The sequence below is a fragment of the Eptesicus fuscus genome, chromosome 17 (assembly GCF_027574615.1).
Source record: "Eptesicus fuscus isolate TK198812 chromosome 17, DD_ASM_mEF_20220401, whole genome shotgun sequence".
NCBI lineage: Eukaryota > Metazoa > Chordata > Mammalia > Chiroptera > Vespertilionidae > Eptesicus > Eptesicus fuscus.
Window position 1 is genome coordinate 53,441,466 of NC_072489.1, and position 16,747 is coordinate 53,458,212.

Sequence of the window (16,747 nt, forward strand, 5' to 3'; positions counted from 1 at the left end):
GGGGGGAAAGTGAGTTCATGCACGTGCCTGGCACATGCTAAGCAAGCAGAGGCCGTCTGTATCCTCTGCCGCCAGCCTACAGCTCGGTTCTGTTGCGTGCACAGCGCATGCTCTTTCTCGGCTCAAAAAGCTGTAATAGCTTTCCTGACCTTCCTAGACCAAGACTAAACTTTGCTGCCTAGATTTTAAAATAACCTCACCACCACTGCTCGAGCGATCTAAAACATCAAGCTGGGTTTTTGATGGACTGGAATTTCATCAACTCAGAGCATAACATTCACTGTGCTGATCAGGAATGCTGATTGGCTGATTGGTCACCCTTGAGTAGCAAAAGAAGTAATAAAATGAGTAATAAAATAATGGGAAAACTCAATAACCAATACCATTCATTTGGTAGATAAAATCTTTTCAATCATACTGCGAGTGTTGGGGGTCACAAGAAGTGTCTGACCATCAACAGGTTGTGAAGGCTCCATAACCAGGTCCATTGAATCCCAACACCCAGCCTGTGAGGTTTAAGGGGCCCTCAACAGCCCATAAACACAGCACTATGCTTGTATTTGTCTCCACCTCCATTCAGACTATCCTTCCCACACTGTACCCACCCCTGGGCCTGCCCTTGTCCTGCCCACTCAGACCTCTGCCTCCTTCAAAACCCCCTCTCCCAGGGCACGATCCCTTCCCCAGGGACCCCAGTCCTCGGTGAGTCCCTCTTGCACTGGGAGAGGACAGCGCCCACTGAAAGGTAAGGACAGTGTCTGCTAAATCTCCCACGCTCCTGCCCATGCCTTGCACAAACCCAAGCAGTTGAATGTTTGCTGACTCATTCTAGGTCCAAATACTGTCCTTCAAAACAACAACAACAACAACAAATGGTGGTGAAGGCACGGAATGGAAAAAGATTTCAGGACTCAAGGATGGGAAACAAGATGGACAATAACATGAGCATCTATTACACTGCCAGCATTCCATCTCCACTTTGTTATAGAACTTAGACTGTCAAACATAAAAGACACATGTACAGTCCTCACACATGTGTGTGTGTGCGCGTGCGCGCGCGCACACACACACACACACACACACACACACACATACACCAGCCATGCACAAAATGTTCATTCCTCTGAGCTTTATTTCATGTCCACTTTCAGTCATCGAACATCTACTAAGTACCTACTGTGTACTAAGCACTGCACTTAGTGCTAAAGATTCAAAATAAAAGACAAGATTCTTTCTCTCTGGGAGCTCAGCGTGGTGCGGTGAGGCCGAGGATTAAACAGGTCATTGTAACAACGTGAGAGAAGTCCTGACGGAGGCATGAGAAGGGGATGGGCAACTGGGAAGTGGAAGGCAGAGTTCCCCACCTGATGGGTGGGTGGGAGGGAGTCGGGATGACCTCTCAGAGAGGAAGTAGACTGAGTGCTGAAGAGTAAGCAGGAGCAGACATATCCAGGAGGGGAACTGGGGGTGGGGGTCTCTCAATGATTTCCAGGTAAAATGTTGTCCCAATGGTGTGCATGTCATAGTAACAAGACATCAGAGGACTGTGTGGAAGCAAGAGTCTGCTTCTCCCACACCCGGGAGGCATCAGCGTCAGGCTGAGGGCGTGCAGCACCCACCCCTGGGTCAGCAACCACGATGGCAGAGCCCGGGTACTTTTCTGACAGCAGGGTACAGAGCAGGACAAGGGTTGCTGAAAAGAGGAGATAATATTCCACAAAGAGCAATCAATACCATGCAAAGGCAAAGAGGTGGGGATGAGCATCTGGAAGAACAGGGATTAATCTGGTAGAGCCTTATGGTGATGAATGGGATGAGGTGGGAGAAGGGGTTCCAGAAACTATGGGGGGGCAAGGCTTCAGGTCCAGCCTAGTGTCCCCTAGAAGAAACTGCTTTTCAATGAGTGCCCACATCTAGCCAACAGCCTGGGAGCATGCCATCAAACCAACTGTCAAGTCCAAAGAACAAATTTCCATCAACTCACAAAATGTTTCCCAAAAGATTGCTTCATCTACCAACCAAACATTCGAATGAATCAACTACAATTGTTTGTAATGTTCTGTGACTTCCAGCAAACCAGGCTCCAAAAACAGCAGGAGTGGAGCTCCCTGACATCATGGGGTTCGAGAGCCCCCCCGACTCCCTGATTGCTGGCCTGGAGGAGACCAGGTGCACCAGAGATACCAGAGGGCATTGGCAAATGGGCACCGCCTGTCTCCACAGGCACCCCCATCGGCCAGCTGATGAGTGTCTCCATCACAGGCAGGCCTCCCTGGGAGACCATCCTCTCTGCCTGGAGGGGACAGTGCACCAGCCCAGGCATCTGGGAAAGGATATGAGAGAGAGGAAGCGGGGGAAATGGGCTGGTGGTGCCAACCCAAATGGATAAACATGCTCAGCCTCCCATGTACCCTCCTGCCAAGCAAGCAGGAAACACTCACAGCCTCGTAATCGGTCCCCGGGACAAACTCAGCGACTTAAGGAATGGGTCTGTCTTGGACCCCAATGAGCAGTAATCAATCGAAGGATGGTGCAGGGGGCTGTAAGCGCTCAACCGTGGAAGATTACAAACTCATCAGTTGTGTCCCTGGCCTGCCCAGAAAGTGCAAATTTCTTGGCTCCCCAACAAGGCACTATGCCCTCAGCTCGTACAAACCCACCGAGAAGCTGTGGAGCTAGAACCGGCTGAGAAGTCACAAGAGCAAGCCTGTGCCTGGTGAGTAAGCAGAGGGGCACCGTGATGGACTGAATGTGTCCCCTCCGCGTTCACATGTGAAATCCTGACTCCCAAGGCGATGACATTAGGAGGTGGAACCTCTGAGATGGTCAGATCAGGAGCGTCGAGCCCTCATGAGTGGGATTAGTGCCCCTACAAATGGACCCCAGAGAGCTCCTTCCCCGTTCCGCCATGTGAATTCACAGCGGGAGACAGCATTTATGAACCAGGAGGTGGCTCTCAGCAGACACCAAGGCTGCCAGCACCTTGACCTAAGACTTCTGGCCTCTGGAACCATGAGAAGTAAACCATTGCTGCGTGAGCCCCGACACTGTATGGTATTGTGTTAGAGCAGACGGAACTGTCTAAGACAGGTACCCAGTAAACTCACCCTCTGCACCTGTTGGGCCTCAGAAGAGTCGAGGATCTGTGACTGTCACACGGGGCTAGATGAAAGCTTTTCTTCAGGAGTCAGGTGGGCATGCCGCAGCACCTGCAGTCACACTCCAAACTCAGGCTCAGGGATCTCACCTTGGGAGTGGGGATGCACAGATAACCAAGGGGAGGGAGCGAGAAGGATCCATGTGGTAATGGATAAGAGTCAGAGACATCAGTGAGAGCTCACACCTAACTAACTATAGATACACCTGGTCACATCTAGAAATAGTTGTGACTATGCCCTTACACACAGGTTCGTATGCACAGGCATAGTTCTTTGCTCGGTCAGCTGAGAGGGCTTACCAGAAAGGACACTCCAGTAGCAACAACCACACCCGGCACCTATATCTTGGTTTCTAATATCATTCTCCAATCCAAGTAGCCAGGACTCCTAGAGAAATGCCTGCATCTAGGATGGAGGTGGGAACTATCCAAGATGACCCTGGAGCATCTTGTCGCAACAGGAAGTACTGCAGAAGTGCTTAATTAAAGAAGAATGGACGGGCCACGAGGTACCAGCAGAAAGAGCTCCCCATGGCCAAAGCTGGAACAAGGCTGGGCAAGAGCGCCTCATGGCGAAAGCAAGCAAATCAATACAACTGTCCTGCATTATAACCCAATGTATAAAGTGAATATCCATGAGTCCATATGGACCTAAATGTGTGATTGCAGAAAGTAATAGAGGAGGACTAAGAGCCAAATCTCCCGGATGCACACACTGTTCCCTCGATGAGCTGGAGGGAGCATGACTCCCCACGCCTTCAGGGTGGGCTCTGCATGGATTTCCTTGGGAAAGTGCAGGAGGATAAGGGACTTTGCAGTGGAAAAGCTTGACAAACACGGCTTCAGCCAAGCAGTGACTGTCAGCATCAATTAGCATAGGTCATGTGCACAGTAGGGGCCTTGGATGTGTGATGCGAATGGGATGATCTTTCCCGAAACCCATCACCTCAGCCTAATCATGAGGGAAACATCAGGCAAATTCCAAGAGAGGGGTGTCCTATAATATAACCCTCAAAACACCTGTACTCCTCATACCGTCAAGGTCTTCAAAAATAAGGGAAGTCTTAGAAACTGTCACAGCCAAGGGGAGCCGAGGAGACATAACAACTAAATGTGCTGTGGTAACCCGGAAACCTGGATGGGATCCCAGAACAGAAAGGGGTCATTAGGTAAAAACGAAAGGAATCGAAATAAGCTATGGACTTTAGTTCATAACAATGAATCAACGCCGGGTCATTGCTTTAATAAATGTACCATACTGATGTAAGATTAATAACAGAGAAAACGAGGTGTGGGGTATGTGGGAATTCTCTGTACTGTCTTCACAATTTTTCCTGAAAATCTAAAACTGTTCTGTCGAATAAAGTCTCTCAAGAAAAAGAAAAAAAAAAAAAAGCCTGGCTCTACCACTCACTACTTCTATAACCATCATTGTATCGATTCCACTCTGTGCCTCAGTTTTCTCCTCTGTAAAACAGGATCATTGGTTGTAATGCCTACTTCATAAAAATGTGGGGGAAGATTCAATGAAAAAAAAATGCATAAAGTGCCTGTCCCAATGCCTGGAATACAGGAGGCATAAAAATGTTGGTATTATTATTATTATTATTATTATTATTACCATCATCATCATCATCATCATTCCAATAAAATAAAATTTTAAAAAGACAAACTGCTCTTCCTATTAGCAACCACACCAGCAAAGGAATCTAAAAGTTTCCCACTTTACCGATCTGGCAATTTTGAAACTCAAGTTACTGGGAGGAGAGGCTCTGAAACCCCAAACCCACGTCCTGGGATCAGAGTGGGTACACAGTGAACGTGCTACGAGGAGAAGCCCGCCCCACGGTCACCTGGCACGGAATGGGCAGCCCTGCACAGCGCACAGGGAATGGGCAAAGCCTCACAGAGAATGCGATTATTTAAACGCGGTTATCTTCTTCCTCATACCTCCCGCACGCACACAAAGTGGATCTGAGTAAAATTAAATGGCGATGTGGCTCCGCTTGTGCTGGAAAGATGGATGTGTCTCCTACATGACTCTGAATATTCTACTGACTCTGGACAAAAGGGGGATGGTCTACGTACCCAGGAAACGTTCGCGTGCAGGAAATGAGTCCAGGGAACCGACCCCTTGCCACCATAAAAATGTGAACGCGTTTTTCTCATTTGCTAGTTACCATCAGATGACAACGTGGATTTTTTTTTTATTTTTTAACCTGGAAATGGTAACACTAGCTTTAATTTATTCCCGCAAATCCCACACTCATGAAGAAAACAATCTGTCACAGACTACGACATGACCAGAGGGACCATAATTCGTGGCCACAGGGTCAGATCTTTGTAACAGATGGGTTGGTGGAAGTGGCGGGGAAAACCTCAGCTCCAGCCCCGGCAGTTCAGCCCGTACATTCGAAATACACAGAAGAGCTCCAGTCAAGCAGGTTCTGAAGGGCACTGGTCCCTGTCACCACCGCCCACCCCAGCAATGAGCAGGCTTGGCGGGACTGCCGGGAACCAAACTCTGATGGATTTTTCTGTTCAAATGAGAAAAGGCAGTGCCCTCCATTGTGGGTGCCAGGATTCATCCATGTGGGAAAGAGCTGGGGCGTCCAAGTGGCCAAGTGAGGAAGTTATACATCGGAAATCGCAATTCTTTCAACCTGGATTCTCAGCCGCCAGGAGAGCCTCCCTCACCCCGTCAAAACCTGCAGCGGGGGCTGTGCGTACACTCTGGAGGCAAATCCAGAAGCTGCGGGGTGAGCAGGAAGCCCTGGGGGTCCCCGCCTCTCATTTTACAGACGGGAAAACCAGGCCACAGGGCCAAGCCACTGGGCCAAGTCCCCGCAGCGCCAGCACCCCTACTGGGAGCCAAACGGAAGTCTCCTACGCCTATTCACACACATCTGTATGAATCTGTCATACATATGATACACATGTGTGTGCGCATTAGCGAGAAGTGGCTTTTTACAACCTAAACACACATAGAGGAGTATGTGAACGAGGCCCTCGGTGAGCATCGTTTGCCAGGAGGGGAGGTGTAAGTCACGGGCACCAGGCTCCCCACAGGCAAAGCGAGCAGAAAGTGCGGGCTCAGCGGAGCGAGCTGCTGGGAATGGGCCGCCGGGTGGGTCCCACTGCCCAGGATGGCAGAGTCCCAGGAGGGGAGCAATGAGGGCCTGGGGGCAGGGCCCAGCCCGGTCCAGTCTGAGCCCGTTGTTCAGCGCTCAGTTCTGGTCCTGGTTTAACGTCTCACGCACTGTTCTTGTGCATTTGACAGCCACCAGCTTGGCGGTGTTCAGTGTAAATAGACCAGGTCACTCTCACGTTGAAAACCCACCACCGTTCCCTTCCTCCAGTCCCCAAACGGCCACTCGTGCTCCCCTCTGCTTGTTCACTGCACACAGCTCTCTCCACACACACAGAAGCCCCAGCAACACTGGGGTGTTTCTGCCTAACCGCTGCGCCCTCGCACAGCCCCCTGCTGGGCCCCATGCCCTCCAACAGCTGGTCCTTCTTGTCATTCTCTGGCCACCCCATCTAAAGTGGCCCTCCTAGCCTCCAGCACGCCGCCCTGTGATACTTTCTTCATCACAAGCATCCCCCTAGAATATTTATTTTTGTTGTGACCCCTCACCTGAGGATGTTTTTCCATTGATTTTTAGAGAGAGTGGAAGAGAGAGGGAAAGACAGAGAGAAACATCCATGGGAGAGAAAAACATCCATTGGTTGCCTCCGGCACATGCCCCGATCAACCCTGGGCCAGGGAGGAGCCTACAACCTAGGTACGTGCCCTTGACCAGAATTGAACCTGAGACCCTTTGATCTGCAGGCCAATGCTCTATCCACTGAGCCAAACCAGCCAAGGCCAGAATTGATTGATTTGCATGCTTGGCACCAATGTTCCCTGAGCTAGACGGTGAGTTCCACGAGAACAGGGCATTTGCTGTCTTGTCCTCTCTCTTCTCCTCATGGCCCAGAGGGTGCCTGGCAGTGACTGGTTGCAAAATAGACAGTGCAATCCAAAGTTACTCGGGCTGGAAGAAAAAGCTCTCCAATAGCACGATCCCAGCTGCAGGTGGGAACGGAGTGAGGGGAGAGGCTGTACCTCTCCGCGCTCAGAGTCTAGAAGGGACTTCAGGGCACGGGAAAGAGCGGAGAATTAACTCAATGGCACAGTCTTTATGCTGCGCCCACTTATGCTCTCAGACACCCTGCTGAGTGGCACCGCTTGATTTCCAGGCCGCTTGCTCCGTTTCTGTTCCATTTCAGAATCAGGGTTGAGCCCCGTGGAAGAGCATTCAAAAGGTGCTTCAGCAAGTTCAAGTGAGGCACGTGTGTGGCCCTGGCTGCACCATGAAAGGATCGGTATGAAAGTGCTCTACCACTCGAGATTCTAGACACGTGTGCACACAGAGCGCTTTCAATTGCATTTGAGATGGCGAAGAGCAATTCTACGGCACTTTGGGACTCCTGAGAGCCATCCACTGGCTATGAGCTCTGTGGACAACAGGGAATGTGGGTCGACAAAGGCTCTTTGAAAACGTGGTCCTGGAACTTCTACATTCCCCAGGCCCAGCTGCGGGTCCCCCGTCCTTGACAGTCCTCACGCCCTGGGTCTAACGGGCACAGCGAGAAGCGTTTACAGATGAAAGAACCAAAAAGAGCACACAGCACGGATGCAGCAGATAAAGGCCCAGCAGCAGCTGCTGCACTGTCACCTGCCATAACAAGATTGATCTGCAGTGAAATAAAAGGTAATGCAATCCAGAGGCAATAACTTCGGCTTCCTCCGAGAATGTCTCATGTTGTCGACTGGCAAGCCTGCCTCCCTCTCCTGCCTGCCCCGGTGCACAGCGGCCCACACATGCACGGGCTCCTCTCACGCACGCACTCCCTGCCAGAAGCACACACTCGCAGAGCAGCCTCTCCGCTCCCCTGACTGCCCGGGCATCCTTGGACAAGCCAAAGCCAGCGGGGCCTGGACGCCCACGGCGTGGCCAGGAGGCCAGAGCCACTCAGACGTGCCCTGTGTGGATGGGCTGCAGAGACGGTCCCATGGCTTCTGCTCATCTAAAGCCACGTGGTTGGCTGGTGGTTTGTTTCCAGTCCAGTTCAGGGCCCCCAGGTTTCAAGGGAACGGCCCAGTTCTGGGACAGAGTTGCAATCTCGGAAGATGTCGCGGAGTCGTGTTCTGGATTGTCTGTGAGACACAGAACCTTTTGTCTTGGCCCGGTGCGACTGTCACTGGTACAATTTTACAGTCACATTTTACTGAGCATTAATTTCACAGCGAGAATGGCCAGAAGCAAAGGGAAAGGAGGGGGGACCGGCTGGCACGTCCTTTGCCATCATTTCAGAGAAAGTCTCTCCATACGAATGGATCCTCCAAGGCCTGTGCCATGTAAATAATTCACAAGCGCCAGTTCCGTTCTCTCCATTTGAAATCCTAGTAATCTATACTAGTAAAAGGCTAATATGCAAATTGGTCAGAACGCCCTCACAGTAACGACCAAACAGCAGGCTGCATGGGGTGACCAGGCCGGCAGGGGGGTTAGTGAGGGACGACCAAATGACTGAACAGCAGGCTGCGTGGGGCGACCAGGCTGACGGGGGGGAGGGGGGAGGGAGGGGGTAGCAGTAAGGGGCAACCAGGCTGGCAGGGGGGTGGGTGGCAGTGATGGGCGACCAGGCCAGCAGGCAGAGGTGGTTAGGGGCAATCAGACAAGCAAGCAGGTGAGCAGTTAGGAGCCAATGGTCCCGGATTGTGAGAGGGATGTCTGACTGCCGGTTTAGGCCCGATCCTGAGGACTGGGCCTAAACCGGCAGTCGGACATCCCCTGAGGGGTCCCGGAGTGGAGAGGGTGCAGGCTGGACTAAGAGGACCCCTCCCCCCATGCACAAATTTCGTGCATTGGGCCTCTAGTATCTTATAAGGGTTACTGCCACCTGCTAGCGCGCAGGGCACTGGGTGGCTGGCAGCTTCCGTCTCTGGAAGATGCTATTAGGCCTCGCCAGCCAGTGATTTGGAGATGATTATAACTTTTGCTCTGCATATCACTGTTACTGACAGGCAAATGCCATCCATCAAACAGCATGACGGATTTAAAAAGAAGGCAAACCTGACAGAGGCGGTCTGATAGGCCATTTTTCATGCCGATGACAACAACCAGGGACGCTCCCACGCTCCCAAAAGACGGTCGAAATGCAAGCGTTTTGTGCCTCGAAAGGGGACATGCCCCATTCAGCTCTGGACAGTGCTGGCAGCCTGGTCCACAGTAAACAACCCACGTCCCTCCCAGAGCGTCCCACCGAGCTCCCAATCTGTCCAGGAAAAAAAAAATGCAGCCAAAGGACCCGATGGCGCCCCTTTCATGACGTGAACGGGCGCGGCTCCTTCTCAGTTTTGCTCATCTGTTAGTCTCTAGCCAAATGGAACATATTACTTGTAGCTTGCTGGGATGTATGAATTATTTATAAAAGCAGGTCTCTGACTATAGACTCTTAGAAGACAACGCCGCAGTCCCCTCACTGTTACCCACAACCGCGCTTTTATCAGGGAGAGCAGGCCGGCGTTCCCGTAGCACGTGCTGCCTGTCGGGGGCGAAATAATAGTTGTGGAAATAGCAAGCCTTTAAGATGATGCGGAAGCTATTTATGGAAAGCCTGGATATATTTTTAAACCAGGCTCCTCTTCTGAGCCAGACTTGGATTCAAGAAAGACGCAGCAGACTGTGCCACCAACGTATCTCCCAGCTTGAACACAAACAGCTATTCCCTGCCACTCTGCCCGCTAGCTTCCGCCTGTGATAAACACGGGAATGAGGCCGGTCCCCCTGCGTGGAGGTCTAGCAGGTTCAACAAGGTCATGCCCCTGAGTCTCCCCAGGCTCTGCATCCCACGTGGGGACGAGGACACGCACAGTCGGGGTCGAGCATTCAGACTCCAGCACCCAGAGCACATGACCTTGGCTGGCCAAACAGACCAGACACTGCCCGCCCGTGCCTGGCCCTGTTTCTGGCCCAGGCCCAGTAAGAGGGGTTGTGGGGGACGCCTGGGTTGGAGGGCATGCAGCGACCAGCCAGCTGTGGTCTTGCCCACACCTCCAGGACAGGGACACGGCTGTTTGGCAAAGAAACGCCCACGTGAAGCCAGCTTAGGGAGCCCTGAGCGATGGGGACTCCACCTGGCCGCCACCAGAGACACCTGCTCTCCGCCCATCACAAGTCCCACAGCACCCCTGCCCCCTGACAGGGGCTCAGCCGGGATGAAGGGTCCCCAACATCCCTGCCCCAGATGTCCCGTTCCCATCCGTCCCCCGAACATGGTCCAAAGGAAGACCCGGAGGCCGGATGACACTTCAGGCCACCTCAGGCCACTGTCCTCATCTTGCCTCCTAAAGCCCCCGTGGCATGTCCAGAGAGAATAAGAAGCCCCGTGACCCTCTGCACACAGACTGTCTATCTACCCTTGTTCCCCAAACAGCACGCCAATGGGAAAGCAGGCAGAAGGTAGTGACCTTACCTTGCTGAAACACGTCTGCGAGGAGGGAGGAGAAACAGGGCAGGAGGGCCGGGAGAGAGAGAGAGGAGAAAAAAAAATTAATAATAACGTTGATCATGACCATGACGATAATCATAGCGAACGTATGCGGACGGCTGCTTAAGCACTCCACGCGGACGCAGTTCCTTTAACTCGGAGGCAGTGGTTAAGAGCTTGGGCTCTGGCACGAAACCGCCCTGGCTTGAATCCTGGCTCGACACTTACTAACTCTGTGGTTGACATTCTCTAAACCACACGTAGACAGGAGTACTGGGAAGATTAAACAAACTGTGGCTGATGTTTGCAGGGCTCAGAACACTGCCCACGACGTAGTGAAGGCACAAAGTTAGGTCGTTTATATTTTTAACGCCCTCCTTTTCACAACACCTCTGTAGAGCAGGCTGTGTGGTCATGCCCATTTTATGGATGGGGCAACTGAGGGTCTGGAAGGTTGAGTAACTCATCCTAAACCACAGGCAAGTAAGTCATGGGCTCAGGAGTGAACCCAAGTCTGTTGGATTCCAGAAACTGTCTTCTTAGCCACCGCTAAGCTGCCTGGACTGGCTTGTAAGTAACAACAAAGCAAAAAGGACACACAGAAGGATAAACTGAGGCAGGGCCTATGAATCTTTAGATCATATACACAAAACATGGGTGTAAGTCCCCCACATCATAGCTCACAGCTAAGAAGACCATGCCTTCCTATGAAATGCTAGATCAAAGGTGAAAAAAGTGTTTCAACAAATACTCGCGAGGCTACTGTATGCCAAGCACTGTGTCCAGCTCTGGGAACCATACTTCCAGCAAAAAGCATACATGAGCAAGCAGTCACTAACACCCCCCCTAAGGGGAACCCTAGCTTGACTTCTAACACCTTACATTTGCTTTGACTATTTTTGAACTTTGTATAAATGGACCGATTCCGTGTGAATTTATTCTGTCTGCCTTCTTTGCTCCACAGAGAGAGTGGGTCCCTGCGCTGTAGCCTGTAGTAGATCATTCATGCTCACCGCTGTATAGTATTCCTTTGGTAACTAGATCCTCATTTTTTAATTTTATGGAAGCATTTCTGTATTGTTCTAATTTTTAACAATGAGCATGTCTTACATTTATAATCTGAGCTTTAAAACAAGTTATTTTCATCTCAAAAGCTAAATAAGAACTGTATCACTGTATCATCCACATCTAAATTTGTTGTCAGCCATCCCCACTAAACCATCAGCTCCTAGAAGGTCACGGAGAGCCAACGGCCCATGAATGGTGTGGATGAAATGTGACCAGGTGGGCGAGACAGACGGCACGGACAGAACACCTATGGGGGCAGTTTTCATTTCAAAGGAGCACACGTGACCCCCTATGGAGCTTCATTCCTATTCCCTACACCTCCACCCAGGCCAGACCGCAGACTCCCGGTTCCCAGTCCCAGGGAGGTGGCTAACACGCCACCTTTCTCTCGCACTCGTGAACACCAACTGGCCCATATTGTGAATGGCCCATATTGGCACCTTTACAGGATGTCAACTCCGCTCCCATTGATATGTGCAATGTGTCATTCTCTAACCCGTCCGTCATCATGAGCCCCAGTCATTCGTCATGAGCCACTCACCTCCCATCCCCGGACACTGCCCAGAGCCTGAGAAGAACCAAGTACAGCTCCCTCAGCAAACCACGGTCATGTGCACCTGCTGCCTCCACCACAGAGTCTGCACCACCCACTCTGACCAGCCTGCTCACTTGCAGGAGTCCTCTGCCCGGCCTTCAAAGGTCTTAGCCACGGCGAGGTTTCCCAGAGCCTATCCCCATGGAGAGGGAAGTCAGTTTCCGCCTCTGTGCTCCCCGAGTAATTTGTGCGCGTTGCAATTACAGCTCCTATTATGATTAGTTATTTATGTGGACCCTGAGCGCCTGAGGACAAGGGCTAAGTGTCTTCCTCACTCTGGTGGGTCCTAACTGCCTGGCGTGGTATGCTCCCACACCAGCGAGAAGGAGAGAGGGCTGGTCTGTCTCAACACCCACCTGGTCCAACCCCCTCAGGTTACAGATGAGGAACCTGAGTCCCAGAGACGGGGGAGATTCTTCCCAAGGCCACACACGGCAATAGAGGCCGAGCCAGGACGACACTGAGATTCATTTAACCTTAATGAAGCACGAAAGCTCATCCCTATTAGCAAAGCACAAATTCGAGATTTATCATGCTCCTCTAATGAATACAGACAAAAATTTCCAACCTTGGAAACATCATGAAATATGATTAGTCTTTCAAATACAGATCCAGTCTGGACATCTGTCCACAGTCCCCACCCTCCTCTCCATGGCTTTGACAGGGAACACGTGCTTCGAAATTCAGTACAGATTGGAATCACTGGAAAGCATCCGCGAGTGGGCAGGGAGGGAGGAAATTGGGGCAGGGATGTCGTGACCTTATTCCTTCCAAATCCACCGGGTATTCCATGCGTTAGCAGACAAATCTACACAAATACTATTCATGTCTTCTCTTCCAAAGAAACCTCGCTTGATTTCCAGAGGAGCTATTTTAGATTTCTAAAGGAACCCTTTTTCAGCTTCATTGACATTTGCACCTTTTTATTCAAATGTAAATTTTAATAAACACCGGTATAAATATTGCAACAATTTTGCCCATGAGTTATCTTGTAATTTACACTGTAAATTTATGTCTTTTGTAGTCTGTGGCATAAATCATTTTGTTCTTAGCATCATTTAGCTCTTTGCTCTGTATACTAATGGCTTGGGTTCCTCCTTTAAAATCTGACTTTCCCTGACTGAGCCAGCCATCCAGACTTAACCATCCAGGCTCAAATGACTCATGGACAGAAGAGCAGAAAATAAATGAGAAGACGGTAAGTTTTGTGCTGTTTGGCTACCTTTTACCCCCCTCCCCACCCTACCCCCACACCCAAGCCTCCAATTGTGGGCCTCACACAATATTAGCCACAAAAATACTCTTACCATCTTCTTCACTGGTGTTCATGCCCAACACCCTCCCACCCACCTCGCCATCTCCCAAACCATAGGTACCAGTCCCTATAAAAGACCTCACAGTGGAGTGTGATCTTCTTTTAGTCTAACCAGCCCCTCGGAACTACTTGGGAGTCAGTCATACTCTGAGCTTGAGTTTCCTCACTGCTGAGGGCCACAACTCTGGTGCCAGGAGGTTAAGCTAGAGAATTTGCAGGAACACGTTCCCATCAGTGGCTGTGGGGAATCACTCGAGAAGAAGACTCGGCGCCATTCGTCTGCTCTCCCCAGAAATGGAAGTCACACGAGTTCAGAGCTGGGAGCCTCCACTCTAACCACAGCCAGGTTGCGCCCAGAGCACTCCAGGGACACTTGTGCAGAGGAAATGAACTCCTTCGGACAAAGCTCTGCTCTTACTCACTTCCCCAGGGAGAAAACCTCGCAGCCCAGTCCTTCAGGGGAACAAAGAAGGCCTGTTCTCCAGCCCCACCCCCACCCCCTGGAGCCAGGCTGGTCCTATAGATAGATGAAAGGCCACGGGTAAAAGTCAGTGACCCCAGATGTGGGAAGGAGAAAGGGGGAAAGAGGGACTTGAGATGAGCCTCTATGTCCAGTTTCTTCAACGAGGAATGAACATCGAGGATGCCTGCCCCCTCCTGCATCCCTGCTGAGAGATTCACACCCCAGAGACGGTTAATGCACGGAGTCCTCCAGAGACAGGGGCCGTAAAAAGACTAGATTATTTATTAGTATTAATAAGTGATGGCAATTAGGCCGGGGGATTCCTAAACGCTGCTGATTAAAAACTTTCTGGAGCATTGCTCGTCCACATGGCCAGTGTTTACCTCTATTAAAAATGATTTAACTCCACCGGGTGAGCCCCTCTCCTGCTCCTGGGTTAATAATCAGCCGTGCGCAGAGCCACGCGGGTTAAGTAAGTTGGCGCTCCTTTATTTATCTATGGCTTTGTTTTATGAGCAGCCCTGGATGGCCGTCTTATTGCCCCTGCAGTCTGCTAAGGATAATTTACTATTTCGATCCACAGTCCATAACTACGGTCAGGAACGCTCTCACTATTATTACCATATCACACTTAGCATTAAAGATAGGCCAAACCGTGCAAGTGTGCCCGACTTCCGTAAGACGGGAGGAAGCAATGCTACTGGGCCTCAGACAATGTAATCACACACTCTCTCACTTTTGCTTTCTTTTCTAGGGTAAATTATATATGAGGGGAGTTTGGTTTCTTGAAAACGCATGCACTTAACTCCCATTTAAGAACTCTCACCTGGGGAGACAGCTGTCTTGTGAGTCCTCCTGCGGTTTGAGCTAGAGAAGGAAAAGTCTCAAGTACAAGTGCTTTTACAGTAAAGCACGGTAACTTTTACGAGGACCCAACTAACCAGAGGCAGGGAAGAGTGGAATGAATGCTGATTCCTAGAGTGAGGTCAGGGTCACCATGAGCCAAAGTCAACTTCAAGATGGACTAGGTGGCCCCCTCACCAAATTTCCAAGCCCTGCTAGCTCTGTACATGGACATGAAGAGTACCAGAATGCAGCCTGTGGCTTTTGTGTCCTGCAAGTCCCTGCGAATGAAGTGGATTCTTTCTTTCCTATGCTGGAAAGTGGGTCCCTCCAATGCCTCCCCTCTTGGTGAATGCTGGCACTCCAGAGTAGATGCCCATTGACAAAGCCTAGGCCCAAAAATGGCAGGTGGGCTTCTCAGGGAGGGCAGGGTTATCTCCTTCTCTCCCAGATACATTCCAGGGCCATGTCACCACATGATGGTGGCCACTGGATCCCATAACCTAAGACTGGGCCCCAGCTCCTCGTGAGGTGGAAACCTAGTGGTGGGGGTGGGGGGCCTCTTGTAGCCTGTGTTCTCATCTAATAAGCGGGGATAGTTGAGATACGCTTTGTCCTACCATAGGGATATCATGAAGGTCAAGGCAGGTAATTTAATCAGCGTGGAGCCCATGGACTGAGGAGTCTAACACTAGGTTCAGATCCTGGGCTAGCTATTTCACCCCTCTTGATCCCCATTCCTTCACTGACAAAATGGGGATAACAAAGCTTACCTTTCCATATGCACGACAACCAAGATCATATGTGTAACGCTCTCAGTGAGCACATGGCAGCTGGTGTGTGGTACATGTTTAGTCAGTGAAAGTTACTACTCTTATAATCATAAGCAATAGAACAGGGTAGCAAAGAGCTCAGGTCTTGAAGTCAGAGTTGGGCCCAGGTCTGGCTGTGTGATCTTAGGCAAATGACCGAGCCTCCCCAAACCTGGCTTTTCTCATCAGCAACAGGGAGCGAATGACCATAGCTGATGTTTGTGTTACCTCATAAAGTGCTATGGAGACTCAACGAGGTACTACGGAGAAGGGTACACAGTAGTACTCAGAAAGACGTCTGTGAATGGCAGCGTTACAAGTCAACATCGACTGGTTGCCTCCTACTTGAAAAACCTTTGCGACTTCCTATAGGGCTGTAAAAGTTATCACCGGAGGAAATCCTAAAATAAAAATGATCCTTTTCATTTCTTCTTCTCATCATGTAGCTCTGTGCCATTGAGAAACTCTTAAGCAGTTCTCCAACGTTACCTGACGGATGAATTATTCTTCATCTCTGTGATCAGTGGTCCAATGACATCCTATCTTCAATCCTCCGTGATCTAAGGGGGTGTGATTAGAAGCCCCAGAAACCCAGGGCCCAGCCTTGATTTCCAGCACCGCTCACCCCTCTGACATCGCCTGTCTCCTCTGGGCCTGCCATGATTTCTCAAGGTCACCCTGTAAGGGGCTCGCCTGCCCCGGGCTTTGATCCGTGTTTCAAGCCGTGCTCCCTGGAAGCCTAGGGCTCAAAAGAGGTGGGGACTGCGTGGGGGCCGCGGAACTGAAAACCTCTCCTCGGTGCAGTGGGGTTCTGTGAAGGATTTGTCTGGGCAAAGGGTTCTGCTACTTTATTAGATAAATTGGGTAAAGTTTGAACACAACAAACCACTTACAGGAGCCCTTCCTGTCCAGGTGCAGGACTGCGCTCTCCTGGAGCACGGCCAGCGAGCATCTA

At 50.8% G+C, this 16,747-nt stretch overlaps 1 protein-coding gene across 2 annotated transcripts in view; it reads right to left on the bottom strand.

The window, feature by feature from the left end:
- The window catches only part of GFRA1 (GDNF family receptor alpha 1), a 192,004-nt gene that overhangs the window by 125,929 nt on the left and 49,328 nt on the right, over positions 1–16,747 (bottom strand). The window contains exon 4 of one of the 2 annotated variants that reach the window (XM_008144338.3): positions 10,682–10,696. The exons of the other annotated variant lie outside the window; for it this stretch is intronic. Within the exon in view, the coding sequence (XP_008142560.1) occupies positions 10,682–10,696 (15 nt within the window). The remainder of the gene's footprint in view (positions 1–10,681; positions 10,697–16,747) is intronic. 2 annotated transcript variants of the gene reach the window in all.